Raw genomic sequence first — 15,652 nt, forward strand, 5'->3', positions numbered from 1 at the left:
TTGTTATTCATGTTTCACGTTCAACTCTCCCCACTTTAGCCCTAGCATTCCTTTATAATTTGATTAGTACTGTTGTTATATATACGTTCTCATACAGAGTTAGAGACATACTGGCAACTCTCAATAGTTTGTGCTACGATGTTTAAACGTAGAAATATAGTACTTTGTTTTCTGCATCCCTGAGTGCTTTGGTGATGCCCAATCTTGAAGGAAGTGACCTAAATATTATGATTACTTGTACTGCATATGGTGATTACTTGTCAGAAAAAGGGGGTCAGGTCACGTGTGACGTGTGACAAAGCCGAATCCCCGGCGCCGGCTAATTTGACCCAAGAGGACTCCTCCAGTCCCGAAACCCGACATCCGCCCTCTTCTCCGTATTGTTGCAACTACAAGACCAAGAATAAGAACATGGACAAGCACTGATTCCAGCAAGTACCTATCTACCTTTATATATATAGCCCGTCGAGCTTGGTATCTCCGCTGTGCTTTTTACTCCATTTGACATTACCCGGAGATAATATTAGCCCCCTGGTGCTCGAGTATATCCGGCTCCGTCGGACATCTTACTCGTGGCGCCGCACTATCTCCAGATCGCAATCGCAGGATGCCCTCTCTGCCACTTGATGCTCCGGCACCGATTAATCCTTCTTCCGCATCTCCGAGACCAGATAGTGCCAGCCGCAAGCGTGCCCGGCCAACGAAATCGTGCCTAGAATGTCGCCGGAAGAAACTCAGATGCGATCGAGTTCAACCATGCATCCAGTGTACGAAGTTAGGCAGAGAGGCATTGTGTGTCTATGCCCATGGGCCGTCGGGGACGCCTGATGCTAGAGGGAACAGTGGCCAGCAGGGAAGTAACAAGAGGCCGAGAGTTGATGTGTCCAAGCTGGCTTCTTGGGGGCAAACAACGGGCATTCCACCCGAAGGTGGCCGGTCGATTGCAAGTGATGATAAGGCAGGGAGTAGGCTCATTGTAGAGCAAGGCCCTGTACGAAATACCAACAACACCTGGGAGAACCACCGCGATTTATCATCATCCTTGGGACGGATTTATGTCGAGGGCGCCAGCTCCCGATATGTCGGACTTGGAGACAGAATGACATTATTAGATCACGTGAGTTGCTACTCACTAACTGACACTTCCCTACGAACTTATGCTGACTAGAGCTAGTTTGAAAGTGAGAAGGATTTTATTATGCGAGGCCTTTCGGAGCCCGGGCTTTCTGCCATGATCAACGAGATGGCGACATTTCAAAAAACCTTTCACCCGAAAACAAGACCAGCTGCCCAGTCTCCAGAAAATCGCCCTACAATAGCGGCAGAGATGCTCAATTGTCTACCCGAAGACTCTATCATTGAAACTCTCACGACCAGATATGGTTCTAATCTAGAGAATGTCCTCAGAGTGTTGCATCTGCCCACTTTCATCAAGCAATGTGATGAGATCAGGGCCGTTCGAAAATCTCAAATGGCTATTCCGTCAAGCCTCCCTGAATCAGCCCTAGTACAGCTACTAGGTGTCCTAGTAATTGCCTCGCGGCTAAATGACTCTCGTGACACAGCCCTAGTAGCACAACAAGTCCACCAAGGTCAAATCACCTCATTTCTGAATCTGATCCGGCGGTGGCTAGAGTCACTAAAAGGAAAACAGCGGATTACTCTACCTGTACTCCAAGCTCAGACGTTACTTCTCATCGCCAACACTATAAACAATTTTTCCATGGCCGAGCTCTGGAAAGAATCGGGTAACCTAGTGCGCATAGCCATGATTATGGGGCTTCATAGGGACCCAGAAGATGTAGCAGAAATGTCGAAATTCGAGAAGGAGCTAAGACGAAAAATTTGGCGGACGATAGTCGAACTAGATTTGTGGTTCTCGCTGTCAACTAGTTTGCCCCCTGCAATTGAACCATCGGGCTTTAATTCCAAGCCTTTGGTTCATGTTGACGATGGCCAGTTGACGGAAGACATGACCGAGTACCCAGCACCATTTCAGCCAAGCGAATGGTCCGATGCCTTGCCCCAAATCATTTTGGGACAGTCGCTCAAAGAACGCCTCCACGCCGCAAATATGCTTTCGAAAAACATCATTATTAGCAGGGATGCTGAAGAGCTTGTCGTGTTAGCCAAGAGTCTCGAGGGGTCTCTCCATTTTCTACACAGTAAACTACCTACACGGTCTAAAAAGAGACACACGCTATTTTCAGACATCATGCTAGATATCCATTTGCGAAGACTGCCGTTAGCGCTTTATCGGATAGTTGCTCTGAGCGACCACGCCACGCGATTCCCGGAAGCTCGAAGGGGAGCTCTCAGAGGCTCTATAGCAACCCTCTCGCATAGTGATGCGCTAGATCCCACTGTTGCTGATTTAGATACGATAAAATCGAGGGATTATTTGAATCTCTTTCATATCGTATGCAAAATGGATATCATCCAAGCTGCATTGCTGCTATGTTACGAGATTCGTGCATTCAGTTCATCTAGAAATCAAACTTCAGCGGAGACAGATGATGAGTCGGTCCAGTGGACCAAGCACAGTTTGACGCGCATCGTCGAGAACACGCTGAACAGTTACTTCCAAAGACTCGGAGAATTTGGAAGCGATCTCAAGATTATCCTACCATTATCCATTGTACTTCAATCGGTCAGATCAGATGGTACTCCAGAGGGGAAACGGGAATTGATGACTAAGGGCACTGAGCGGGTGTTACTAGCATGTCGCAAGGCTCTCCCCGAGGTACAATCCAATCCTCATACCTATAATGCTCCCGCCGCTCAAGGTGTACAGTTGGTATGTACAACCCCCATCATTATATACGAACCGATCATTGATATCTCACATAGCATCATACACCTACATCAGACCTCGGTCCTGGTCCTGGTCCTGGCGAGAATTGGAACCCTCAACAACCCCAGGTGCCACTTCAATACCAGAATCGTCCCCCTCAGTCATCCAACCCCCAGTTTAATAACTTTAATCAAGTAAGTGATCACCCTCTTATGGTACCTTTAAGACTCCTACTAAGGGTCTCATTGAAGATACCGCAAAACAACTTCCCCATGACGAATTTCGACTTTGGTTTCTCAGATTGGGATATGGGTCAGCCGTGGTTCTAATTATCTCAGTTGGCTAAATAAAATAAAAATAATGCGCGTAATATCACAAGACCACCTTTTATATTTACATTACCCCTAACGCACCAATCCTCCCAGCATTGCTCACTGCTATGCCCCCCAACCCAATCATATTCCTCCAGTTCCTACGCAGCACCCCGGTACTAGGTCCAACATAAATACCCCACGGATGTTTCACAGACAGGGACCACATGTTCTCGATGGTAACTGCGCCCCCTATTCCAATGTATAGGGCATAAAGATCATTGTATAGGAGGTGGCTAGCGATTTTGAGAGTCCCATCGTACCCGGGGGGATGCTCTTGGCTATTTTGACGGGCTGTTGTCCTGGGGTCGGGGTCTCCGGATGTTGAGGACGAGGATTCTGCTGACGTAGATTCAGAGAATGAGGTATCAATGGCGTGGAGGAATGGCCCAAAATTTCCAGGATGGGAGGCGAGAGTGGATGCGGTGTTTGTTGTTGCACTTGGGTTTGGCTTTTGAGGTTCCTTGAGGGAAGAGAGCGATAAGGAGGTGACGGCTAGGCAAAGGGTGGTTGCTACGCCTGTTGGTGGAGGGCTTGGTGATTCAGATAAGGTTTTGAAATTTCTTCGGTTTTTAGTCTTGTTAGTAAATTGATCCTTGGAAAGATATTTTTCTAGGTGCGATAAAAAGAACAATAGCTAGGTAGGGGAAGGGAGGAAAACAAATCATGAGTTCGTACCTCCGGGCTGCTTGTAAGTCCCCTTCTGGGATTTTAACGTTCTCGTCACGACCGTCAATCCAATGAAGAACAGCCTTATGTTTGATCTTCTCGGCCCCAACGACGCCTTCCCAGCCATCGTCAATTGCCTTCTCAAGCTGCGTCCGCAACGCCTCCCACTCCTCATCTGTCTCCTTGTATGAGAGCCTATAAATAACGAAACCAAACTGTTCAATATCCTTCTGCCCCAAATCTCTCACCCAAGACTCCATACCAAAAGGTGGCGGGTTCTCAATATGCGGCTGCTGTTCCTTGTGCATGAACTCTCGATTAATCGTCCTTATAATCGGCTGCATAAATTCTGGATAAGGGGGCTCATTCGCGGATAGAGCCGCTCTCGCCTGCGCATATTCATCCAGTGCGGCGGCGAAAGCGAACTTCATATCTCTCATTCTTTTACTTTCAGTCTGCCGGTAGAACTCATTGAGCACATTTGATGGGGCATCGATCTGGCAGAGCCTTGGATCACTGCCGGCTACGCCCCCGGGGATGATAAAGCCGTCCGGGCGACAGCGCATTATTATATCAATGTTGAGATACAGATCTTGAATTTTGTTGAGTATGAAAAGGGCAAAGTGATCAACTCGGACAGTGCCATGGGTGGAGCTAATCACGCGGCCGTTGGTGAAGGCTGCCATGAACCGGGCTTTCCAGAAATCATGGAGAACAGGGAGATGCTTGAACATCCATGCCCGTGCTTGTGATTCTATGAAGTCAAAGTGGCATCTTGGTATTCTCGTTAGCCCTTGCATTAGCTGTCTATTCTCGAGCAATAGGGCACTACGAACCGCACGTATTGTAGCCATAGTTTGCCCAGACTCCAACTCGGGACTGGCTCTCCTCGTGACGAGCGCAGAGCATTACAGGCATCTTGGAAGGTATCCATTTCGACGAAGATCTTGTTGTGCTTGTCGCGGAGCTCGCCTTGGATTTGGGGTTGGCGGAGGTGATCGAAGACATCGACCACTGACTGCAGAATGGCCAGGGTTTCTTCAATGTTGCTTTCGTCATCAAGTCTTCGAGTAGCCCAATGGGCCTCACTAAGGGGCGGCAATCCAAACCAGATCTATGCTCATTATTACCATGAGAAGCACCATAATTAGTAGGCAACTAACTTTAGTCTTTAAGAGTTTCTGGCTACGCCCTAAGTCTTTCGAGGCGGCCATCGTAAACAGGTCTGCCATTCCGCTCATAACGTGCATGACACGGATTATTGCTGGAGGCGAAACTCCTGGTATGGGGCCAAGTCCAAAGGGCCCCGCAGGTTGAGGCAATTCGGAGTACGGTGGAGGCGCCCATTCCGCATATTTCCTCGAGAAATTCCTCATTTCCTCTTTAGGCCAGAGAGGGAGGTCAACATCCCTATTTCCCGGGAAATGGCCCGTCTGTGCAGCCTTCACAAACTGCAGCAGGGTGGGAATCTCAAACGTTGACAGTGCATCTATAAGATAATTAAGATATCAGTCGCCTTTCTAATCAAAGAGGAGGATATGGAAGCACGTGATGTGGAATAAGTATAGACATACGAATTTGTTCGTCCGTGTCTTGTGGTCCTGCACCGCGAAATTGGTTTCGCGCCTCCAATTCCGCTGCTAATGTCGCCATGTTCTGAGGGTCGTTATTATTGGTGTGCCGAGACATTGCAACCAACTTTAAGATCAACAATAGCGGCTTTTTTATTTCGCATGCGAATACAACAGTCTAACAGCGACCCCGTGTAAAATTGACGTGGAGGCGGAGGTCGTGAAAAGGGGGAAATTAGATTTTACATATTTATTCCCGGTAAGCCGCCAAGTGCTAGCCAGGACAACAACACGGAGGCGCAGGCCAGTCTAGCACGGATGAATTGGAGAGTCGAAGTTCTCTGAGTCAAAGGGGTTGTAGCACCTTGGCTACCTTTCAATTAAGACGACTTCGATACTGTTAAGTACTTGAGTTAGCTATTGTTAGTTTAGTACCTAGGAACTTCCTTTAGGTAGCCATCTCTCAACGCTAAATTGTCAAGGATTAGATAAGCTTCAACACGAGGAAGCAGCGCGTCAACATAAAGAGCAATAAATCATCTAACTCTTCTCATCACGCTTTCCATTTCATTTGCGTCTTGTTTCCCTTTCGATTTCAAAATATTAAAAATACACGCTACCTTGATTGGGACCCATATCCTTCATCACGTGATCCCCCCTATTCACTGAACAATGGTGCTCAGGAAATATAGGTAGCGTCTATCCACTTTGGATATATGGTGTGAGGATGTCTCTGCTATATTGCGGTGCTTTACGTGAATCAGCAATTGATAGTGCAAGCTCTCCGGGGTAATTCTAGCTCTAATAGATATCTCAAGTGGCAATAATTAATGCCGAGACTTAATTATCCAACGCTGCTAAAGTAATTCCGACACAGTTGATAGGCCGATTTATAATATAGTCAAAACTATGCTCGTAAAGAAGATTGCGATGTTCCAGTGCTTTCGCAGCCCTGGTCCAGGATTTTCTTTGGGATATATATCCATATTTCACTTAAATAATAGGCGTGAACCCCCACCTGTCCTCGATCTGCTCGTCGGTACACATCTCCCCATACATAACACCATGCAAATAACACGGCCCAACAATAGAATAATATGGCCTCTGAAACTGCACTGATAGCGTGCCCTCTAACCTCCGCATCAGAAATGGGGTACGGCATCCATCAATCAGGACGATTTCATCCCCTGGCTGTGAGCCAGGAGGCGCGAGGCCTATTCTTCCATCGACCGTTATAAAGAATGTGTTTCCGAAGAGGGACCTTGTGAGATAGGTGTGGAAGTCCCATGCCTCTTGTTCTTCGGGATTTAGGGAGCTGTAAAATTGGGCGGAGGGCGGAAAAGCTGCTTGCTGAAGATATTTTTGTAAGACTCCACCATCAGAGGAGAGACAGTGCTTGGAATATAGGAGCCAGAGATTGGGGACATCCGATGGTTTAAGGGTAGTGGCTGCGCCGTCTGCGATAAGGGTTCTTGCTAATGCGTCGTCAAGTGTTTCTGTTATATAGCCTCCTTTATTTGCTTCGAGGACTTGCTCAACTTGATCCTGGATCATTTTGATTGAATTTCGAATATATTGGAAATTGATTAGCTGGGTCATGAAGTTCTTTTCAAGGTACACCTGAGTACGGATTTGGCCGACAACAGCGCTCCAGATAGCTACCGTTTGTATGTTTTGAGAAGAAAGTTTGATCTTGGGCAGGAATTCGGTGCTTGCGTAGAATCTATCGTTATCGCCACGGTAGCAAAGCCATCTTGGGGTCTTGGGCTTCCTCAAATCAGGTGCCCAGGACGGGAGATAGTTGGGATCATACTCCACAATAGGGGCCTGGTCCAGGTTCACCTCTGAGATATCCCGCCACCAAATTCCAGCATCAAGTAGTATCTCGACATCCCCTGCTTCAAGGTGTGCCCAGGCAAACTTGGTATATACCTCAAAAGAAGTTACCGTATAATCAGGCTTGAAGTGTAAACTGAGGAAGAGTGGGGTTTGCAACCCCAGTAGAGCATAAACACGATCTCGATCATCTTTGCAATCCTGCTGTCTGAGTCTCTGCATGAAGATCCCTAGTTGGGCATACACAGAACCATATGTCACATGTCCAGAATTTAGGGCTCTATAGTCGCCCTTGACTTCGATGATACTCCACACTTGGCTGAACGCCACTGCCTCTAATATGCTGCTTCCTGCAACCGTATCCAAAGATTCCCGGAGTAGCGTCATTGCGGTCTCGAAAGTCATCCAATCTAGCTCCAGTTTTCCAGAACATAACACTGCTTTAGTGGCAAGTGCAACTTCTTGAACGATCCATAGCCGGGAGAACCACGGTCTTCCGTAAATATGATGGATATGACTCGATTTTGTACTCGCGAGCAGCTCCTCAATGTGTCCGCGGTCACACTCTAGCTTATGCGGCACAAGATGTATGACATAGCTCCTTGGTTTCACATCGAACTCATCCTTTGCACGAGCAGCTAGGCCCTCTGTAAATTGAAAAGCAGAATCCATCTCAGGGGTGTTATCGCCGAGCCAGATGAGCACTTGAGCAGCTTGCTTATAGATCCGTTTCATCAAAGTCACTTGAGAGGCCTTCTCCTCATTATCCAATTGATTGATACATACGGCATCCGCCCAGAGAACCCGGTTTTCGTTCTTTCGGCGAAATTGCCTGAGGGCTGAGGCAAGGTTCTCGGTGATCTGGATTTTAGAATGTATGTGGAGGTCAAGGTTTGGGTTTTCTACACTTAAATGGAGCGCTTCCGGGAAGACGGGCTCGCCCCACGTGTAGGATATGGCCTCGTAGAGAGGGTTTTCTCCGAGACATGCGATAGATATCGTCGCGTGGAGGTCAGCCTCTTGGGTGGTAGCGGGCTCGAGGAGCAGAATTCGGATTGCGTCAGGCTGCAGGAGCAAGTCGTAGTTGTAGGGGTTAGAGCCATCGATAGACATTTTTGCACTCATAGACAATGCTGCGATTAAAACAACATCTGATACATTTTAATTGAACATAAGAGAAAAAATGAGGTTCATAGAAGGAGGTGAGGCTGAAGGCAACCATGGCACGTGATATCCCCGAAATCTTGTGATGAGGGCTCAATAAGCCAACATAATAAGCCAAGCCAATAAGCAATGGACCACAAAGTCAACTATAAATGAGATTAAAGGTACAACTGACTCTACTAGGAGCCTCACAGCTACCCTGATACCTGACATTATGATATTCCCGGAAAATATCAAAGTCCTTGGTTGGAGTATAATTGCGAGTACTAGCCCCTGCAGCATGCCTCTTAACATACCCATATATATAGGACCCAGGCATTCTATACTTCTATATTATATTATAGCACAACGGAAATAATATTAGCCATATATGATAGTTAACAATTAACTCAGACCAGAAGGAGAAATATATGCGTAGTAGATAGCTACCATAAGCGTAATTAGGCATGATGTTTCTTCGTAGATTAGTCAATAGGATCGCTATATTGCTTTGTCGGTTGTGTTGTACTCGTGCCCCCCTTGAGTCCTCAGTTACTCCGTCACATGAGGCACATTCGGCCACATGGACGGTCCTATTGCGGCAACTCGGTCGAGTGACTGACTCAGCCCTCCCAGTGGCCAAAGGAAACCTCGTATATCTGACCAGCTGACACAGACGACTGGAGCCTGGAAGACTGACCATCGATAACATCACATGACTAACCCCGGACCCGAGCTTCGACGGTCTCGAAAGATCGGACCAGGGTTTACGGAAGCTGAGGAAGGTTGATGAATGGCGCCCAGAGATTCCAGAGGCCCGTTCGCAAGCGAACGGGGAGCCGGGCGCAGAAACCCATACGAAATCCGTACATTAGACAACAAACCGATTCGAACGTTAGGATTCGCCAGTTCCTGTCAGCATGAAGCCGTATTCATAGAGGCTGGACTCCGGACACACAGTACCTACGGAGCGCGGTAGCGGTTGCAATTGTTTGAATTGGGGTCGACGACGATACTTTTTCCCGCGTATGCGATTCATCTATGGGCGGATGAAAAGTATATTAATAGCCGCAGATGTATAGGACGGCGAGAAGCGGATTCGTGTTTCTATATTCCTTCCAATGCATATAAAGCTCAAATATATGCTCTTAGCTGCAGGATCATAACCTAGGTCCCTAGGTATTAAGCCACCCGACGACTTAGGAGATATCCGTCCGTACTCCGTACCAAGACCGGAATCAGATTTGCTTTTATAATATAAATCTGTCGTTTCTTTGATTAAGCCTTCGATACTTCGTACGATTTTTTTCTGTGGACAGATTTCGACTTACTTTAATTATTTAACCGATATCTACCTTCTCCGTACCCAAAATTTTCAGATTATCCGATTTAGAGCTACTTCTCCCTTTTTCAGCTGGCTGACATTGCTAATGTATCCGCCAAGGCGATTCAAAATGTAGCAACACCGTCGAATTAGGGTTGATAGAGCTATGTAAGAGCATCGAAGCTGGCAATAACAAACTTTGGCCGGTTATCTCACAAGGGCTTCGAAGGGAGACGCCGTGGCGTAAAGAAATTGGTACTCGAGCCTCGAGAACCTCAAACAAACACGCATGACGTCGGTGTCCTTTCCCCGCCCGATATTTCAATCCTGGGCCAACTGTTCACAAATGCCGTGTTTCAAATGGACCTTGCTTGTTTCCGGGGAGAAGATTGGCATTATCGGGCGAAGACCAGCTTCAGAATTCAGGGTTCAGATGTGCCAGGGTGTACGTAGATATGGATAGGTTATCGACGAGTGTAAATATCGTAGGCAAGCTAATGACCTTGAGGTCCCCCGTCTGACCTGCTCAGGGAATTGCAAACTGCTCTCTGAGCCTGGATTGACCGGAAGTATAAATAACTTTGTGCGGAACATAGAGCCAGTATGTAGGTAGGCCCCTACTTTTTGTAATTTGTACATACTGCACTCGGCAATCCCTAGGGGTCTCTGGCTTTGCTAGGATACCAATTGCTGCCCCTTTTCGCCTTGTTGGCTCCTGACTCTGCTTGACGCAGGGGCCAGCGGGCGGGCGTCTTCTTCTCCTTTCCCCGTGCGTGGGTATGATCGCCAGGCCGGCGGGGCGAACCGAATGCCAGAGCATGAGACATCCGGCAAAAAAAGCCCATTTTCACGAGATCATCGGCTCATGAATCTTGATTCACAATAATATATCTCCTCCTTTTCTGTGCATCCTCATTCTTATCTTCATCATATCTGAACTGGGCGCTGGCGTCATCCCAAAAGCAAGTATCGTTTAGCCCCTCCTGTACTTCGTGCTTACTAGAGGAGATCATTCCAGGCGCCACTTGACATGCTTTTTCTGGCCCTAAGGTTCCTTTTTGGCGGGGTTTAGTTGAGAAGGTCAAAGTTTATTCTCGCTGGCATGCACTTCCGACTTCCTTCGCTCTGTCGTTGCCCTATCAACACTGACTCGGCAGTGTTTATGCCAATTCTCATGCTGTCAGCGGAATCGTTAGCAACGACACCCAGCGGAAAAGAGACAAGGCGCGCTAAATCGGATAATATGCTAACTCTGGGGGCGTTTGTTATTATTGTTTTCCCTCCTTAACTGATCGATTTTATCACAAGTAAGGCCAACTATACATGCGGCGACGAGGATACTTGTCCCCCGCGTACAGGATCCATCTGCGGGGCCGATGAAAAGTAGATTAATAGTCGCAGATGTATATGTTCTTAGCTGCAGGATTATTATTGAACCACCCGACGACCCTTCATCGAACCGCGACTCCTTTTCTTTGAGACTCCAATAGCTAGGCTGCTGCAGAAGTCCGATGCCACATACGGAGTCCTGTACTTCGTAAAGGTTTTCAATAGCAATATTAAAACTCGAGGCCCTTGTCGATCTAAATATTGTCGTGGGGAGCGCAACTGCGCAAGTGTTGCCAGTCGCCAAGGGACTTAGAGAATCCAACCGAATGTGCAGGACCAGCTTCGACTCGTTCACTGGTCTCCTTGCTCAAACCAATAAATGTAGCATGCATGCCATGAAGCCTTTCTTTGGACCAGACGGCTTCGCTTTAGTCTCCTTGCTCCGAGTATCGAATACACGCAATGAGAATCCGCCGGTCCCTGCCTTAGAACGCATAGCGCCTGTTGCTCATCTCGCCGGCATATAAATACCTAGGTATGGAAGTACCAGCCAGCTGGACCTCCGCCTGTTGTGACCATACATACGAACGTACTTCGTAGGGAACACAATATTATTGCGCGTCGTAGCGGTGACTGCTCCCTACTCCGTACATGCGCAAGCACTCCTGTCTCATGGTTCCTGCATACTGCTCCGTATGGTTAGCAACTGAGTGAGTCCCGCGCCACGCCACTGGAGCGTCCGAAGATATCAGTTTGGGATGATTACTCCACTCCTGGCTCCGTAATAATCTCCTATGATCGTCGTCGACATCGCTGAAGGCCCCTTTGCTGCGGCCACCAGAACGTCAAATTTCACGCCCCCCATCGCTGGCCGTGCGCGGATCCCCTTAACCTGGGAAGAATCTAGCCATTCCCTCTTCTCTCTCCCGGCCTCCCCTTTCCAGCCTTCCAGGTGGCTCTCGGTTCAGTGCCCTTTGGGCGACCGTCCAGTTGTCCAGGTCCTCATGGTTTCGGTGGTAGCAGGTCGCACGACACCTGGGCGGCCAAGATTCCCGCCGTGATGACATCCAACAGGGTGCATTCTGCTCTACTTTTCATTATTGTAATTTGTACTTGATGGCTCCTGCTCGTGCTCCTGCTTCCAGCTTCTGCTTCTGCTTCTGCTCACGTTCGCGCTCCTCTCACCGAGAATACCCGGGCATGCCATGGTCTCGCCAGGGTCTCACTGACATCAGCGCGTCGCCATGATTGCGACGGCGCCCTTGCTGCCAGTGCTGGGGACGAGTAGTGGTTGCTAGAGCTGTTCAGCGACCTTCAGTGGTAGCGAGCGTCTTCCCGGCCATCATCTCATCGCCACTCTTACACCAGAACCCCGTCCACGCCTAGTGATACGATGCGCACAACGCAGAGGTCCGGACGTCGTCGCTCTGGGGCCTCATCTTGTCGCAACGACCGGTATGATGCCGGAGCTTGGTTCAGCACATGTGGATGAGAATGTGGAGCAGAGTGACGATCGAGGGGCGGGGAGTGAAGAAGTGCAGGATTGTAGTGGTGAGTGGTGTAGTAGCCAAAGAGGTAGAGAAGTAGAGCATAGAGTGCAGTGCTGTAGTCGTGAACTTTAAAATCTCGGCCCCCTTAGAGCTTCAAGGCGATTTGCGAGTTGGTCCCTAGTCCCAGTAGTGTTGACAGTATCATTTACTATCATTTACTACCGTTGACTACCGCCTTGACTACCGTTCACTACTGTTTACGACCGTTTCCTCCTGGTACAAACCAAACGAACACCAGGCGCTGTCGCGGGCCCAATCGGGCTTAGCGCGACCCTCAGGTGGTTCACGCAGCCTCTCAAAATCATCTCTCACTTCGCACCTTCGACCTTATTTCTCTTCCTCTCTGCTCTGAACATCAACAACTCCAAACATCAACATCCAATACCCCCACACTCCTCACCCACCCCCTCGAGTGCCTCTCCCTCTCTCTTGATTGATTGACGACGGCCACGCCGAGAGACAACTGCGCAAGCGACGACGTTGCCACGCTGAGTGCAGTCCAAGAAACTCGTCACGATTCGATACGATCCTCCCCCCCGTGCCCCCTTCGGCTGAACAGGAAAAGGCAAAGGCAAAGAGAGACCTGCCCCCTACAAAAGCTCGAATACCCAGCTGCATCTGCATCTGCACCCCAACCTCGAGGACAGGACTCGGAGCTAGAGTCGAATATAGGGATCACTCAAGTCCTTGTCGACCGCAGAGCGCCTCTGCACATCACCAAGTGCAAAGCTACGCCGCCTGTACTGCGCGGTGTCTAGACGCAGATCTTGCAGCCCTCCCGTTCCCGCTGCACGAGCTCAAAACCAGAAGTCAATTCTGGGCCAGAGCAGGCATTTTGAGCTGCATCTGCGTCTGCGTGCCACTGCCCGGCTCCTTGCATCATACATTATTAGCCCAACCAGCGCGGCCTTCTCCCTCAGCAAGACAGAGCCGCCGGCTCTTTCTATGAACTCACGATGTCACAGCAATACCAAGATATGTACCAGGACTTCGCGTCTAACCGCTCACCTGTCAGTGGACGATATAATGGCCTTGGTCTGAATCGCCAGCCTTCGCGGCAGTTCGAGAACTACGGGGCGCAACTACCCCAGGGCCTCTACGGCCAAGAGGACCACGCAGCAACGCGCTACGACAGCACTCCCAGATTTGACAGGATGCCTTCCGCGACACTCCATTCGAATTACTCCTATGACAACCAGACTTGGAACTATGGCGGGGGCAACATGAACGGTGGTATGAACGGTATTAACGGTATCAACACCATGGGTGGAACGGGCCGCGTCAAGCCCTCCACTCGTCGCACGGGACTGCCTTCTGTAAGTGCTCTTGTGTTATATCGTGATGGTACCTGTGGCGGACTGTGATGCTGATACTGCTTCAGAACTGGCTCGACTCGCAGATGGGCTCGATGCAAAATGCTGGCATGCACCAACAAATGAACGGGATGAATGGACAATACAACCAGTCACACATGCAATCCCATCCTCGAATCTCACCCCCTCCAAACGACCATGACGAGCTTATCCCGACCGCAATAGTCATCAAGAACATCCCGTTCGCTGTAAAAAAAGAATCTCTAGTGGCTCTCATGACAGAGATGAACCTCCCACTCCCCTATGCTTTCAACTACCACTTTGATAATGGCGTCTTCAGGGGATTGGCATTTGCGAACTTCACCACCGCCGAAGAGACTTCAACAGTTATCGAAGCTATGAATCATATGGACCTTCAGGGGAGGAAGCTGAGGGTCGAATACAAGAAGATGCTGCCAGCTGCTGAACGAGAAAGGATTGAGCGGGACAAGAGAGAGAGGCGTGGGCAATTGGAAGAACAACATCGGCCGATTACTAGTGGCGCCCCTCCGCTTCATTCTCAAACATCAGTGAATTCTTTACACTCCAATACCATTTCCGCATCACCATCGCCAGTCCAATTCCGTGGCAAGATTGGTGAGTGCCACCTGTCCCTTGCACTGGAGCCACCGCTGATACCTGTTCCAGATGTCGACATGAACGACCCAACGACTCTCAGTTACTACAGCGACCTCATGCTGTTCAAGAACGACTCAAACCGCGAGATCTTCGTCTTCCCGAGTACCCTCTCACCAGCCGACCGGCGCACAATCCATACCCTAGCCCACAACATGGGTCTTGAGCACCGATCTGAGGGTGTTGGTGACGGTCGTTGTGTCCAAATTTTCAAGACCAGACAGAGCGCCATCAGCCCCCCGGTGCCCCAGCTGCCCTCGAGCTATTACAATGAATCCCGCCGGGGGTTGAATCGTGCTGCGACAATCGACTTCAGCGAATCTCGGGCCAATGATTCCAGCTATTACAACCACACGCTCGGTCGTCAAGGTTCTGGTCTTCTTGACATCCCAGGATCTCCTGGGTTGGGTCTTAGCGCGGCTCATAATCTTCGTGCCGCCAAATCATTCGCTGACTTGCGTTCGTACACACCTTCACCTGCACAATCTGTTGCTAGTTATCCGGCCAACCCTTCCCAAAATATTTCAAGATATGCTGACTACGGTCACTCGTCTGCAGCCTCCGGAACCCCGAATCTGACCCCTACGTCTGCTGGTGGTCCAATGAATAACCGAGACGAAGCCTTCCTCCTGAACGGCCTCAGCAACATGACCATTGGGTTTGATCGCCCAAGTGCGAACCGGCCGAATGGACGCATTGGGCAAGAGAGAGAAGTTCACACTTCCAGCACCGGCCCTATCGGTAGCCAACGCCCGGTAAATGGGAATAACTATGACGAGAACCCCCGGAACGGTGCCTCAGCAGTGCCAGAGCGTCAACCCCGTGGACCCGTCAGTGATTGGGGATCGGGGTTTTCAAGACCCCGGCAGAATGGACACCGCAACCAAGGAAGTGGTGAGCTTGATCTGAAAAGCATCGAACGGGGATGGGATGATAACAGAGCTTAAGATTCTTCCGATCGAAACGGCCCTTCAAACGGTCGATTCCTGTGATATACTTTCTTGATGAGAAAGACGACCTTTTATGAAGTGACGAAGATTACACGAGATATATAGTGTGCAGGAGCATTGACTGCCT

The 15,652-nt window shown here is 49.3% G+C and overlaps 4 protein-coding genes across 4 annotated transcripts; 2 read left to right on the forward strand and 2 right to left on the reverse strand.

Moving 5' to 3' along the window:
* Positions 1-607: 607 nt before the first annotated feature.
* BP5553_08309 (uncharacterized protein) lies at positions 608-3,123 on the forward strand (the record flags this gene model as incomplete). The annotated part of the gene is made up of 4 exons (XM_032016932.1): positions 608-1,117; positions 1,175-2,797; positions 2,851-2,988; positions 3,046-3,123. The coding sequence occupies 4 exons, from the start codon at positions 608-610 to the stop codon at positions 3,121-3,123; spliced, it is 2,349 nt and encodes a 782-aa protein (XP_031867223.1).
* Positions 3,124-3,187: 64 nt separating this feature from the next.
* On the reverse strand, positions 3,188-5,523 carry BP5553_08310 (uncharacterized protein; the record flags this gene model as incomplete). Its single annotated transcript, XM_032016933.1, has 5 exons — positions 3,188-3,728; positions 3,844-4,608; positions 4,671-4,948; positions 4,998-5,323; positions 5,409-5,523. The coding sequence occupies 5 exons, from the start codon at positions 5,521-5,523 to the stop codon at positions 3,188-3,190; spliced, it is 2,025 nt and encodes a 674-aa protein (XP_031867224.1).
* Positions 5,524-6,398: 875 nt separating this feature from the next.
* BP5553_08311 (uncharacterized protein) lies at positions 6,399-8,354 on the reverse strand (the record flags this gene model as incomplete). Its single annotated transcript, XM_032016934.1, has 1 exon — positions 6,399-8,354. The coding sequence occupies one exon, from the start codon at positions 8,352-8,354 to the stop codon at positions 6,399-6,401; it is 1,956 nt and encodes a 651-aa protein (XP_031867225.1).
* Positions 8,355-13,543: 5,189 nt separating this feature from the next.
* Positions 13,544-15,522, forward strand: BP5553_08312 (RNA-binding, RBD; the record flags this gene model as incomplete). Its single annotated transcript, XM_032016935.1, has 3 exons — positions 13,544-13,903; positions 13,969-14,536; positions 14,588-15,522. The coding sequence occupies 3 exons, from the start codon at positions 13,544-13,546 to the stop codon at positions 15,520-15,522; spliced, it is 1,863 nt and encodes a 620-aa protein (XP_031867226.1).
* Between the last annotated feature and the right edge of the window lie 130 nt (positions 15,523-15,652).

This window comes from Venustampulla echinocandica (genome assembly GCF_003357145.1).
Source record: "Venustampulla echinocandica strain BP 5553 chromosome Unknown scaffold_7, whole genome shotgun sequence".
Taxonomy (NCBI): Eukaryota; Fungi; Ascomycota; class Leotiomycetes; order Helotiales; family Pleuroascaceae; genus Venustampulla; species Venustampulla echinocandica.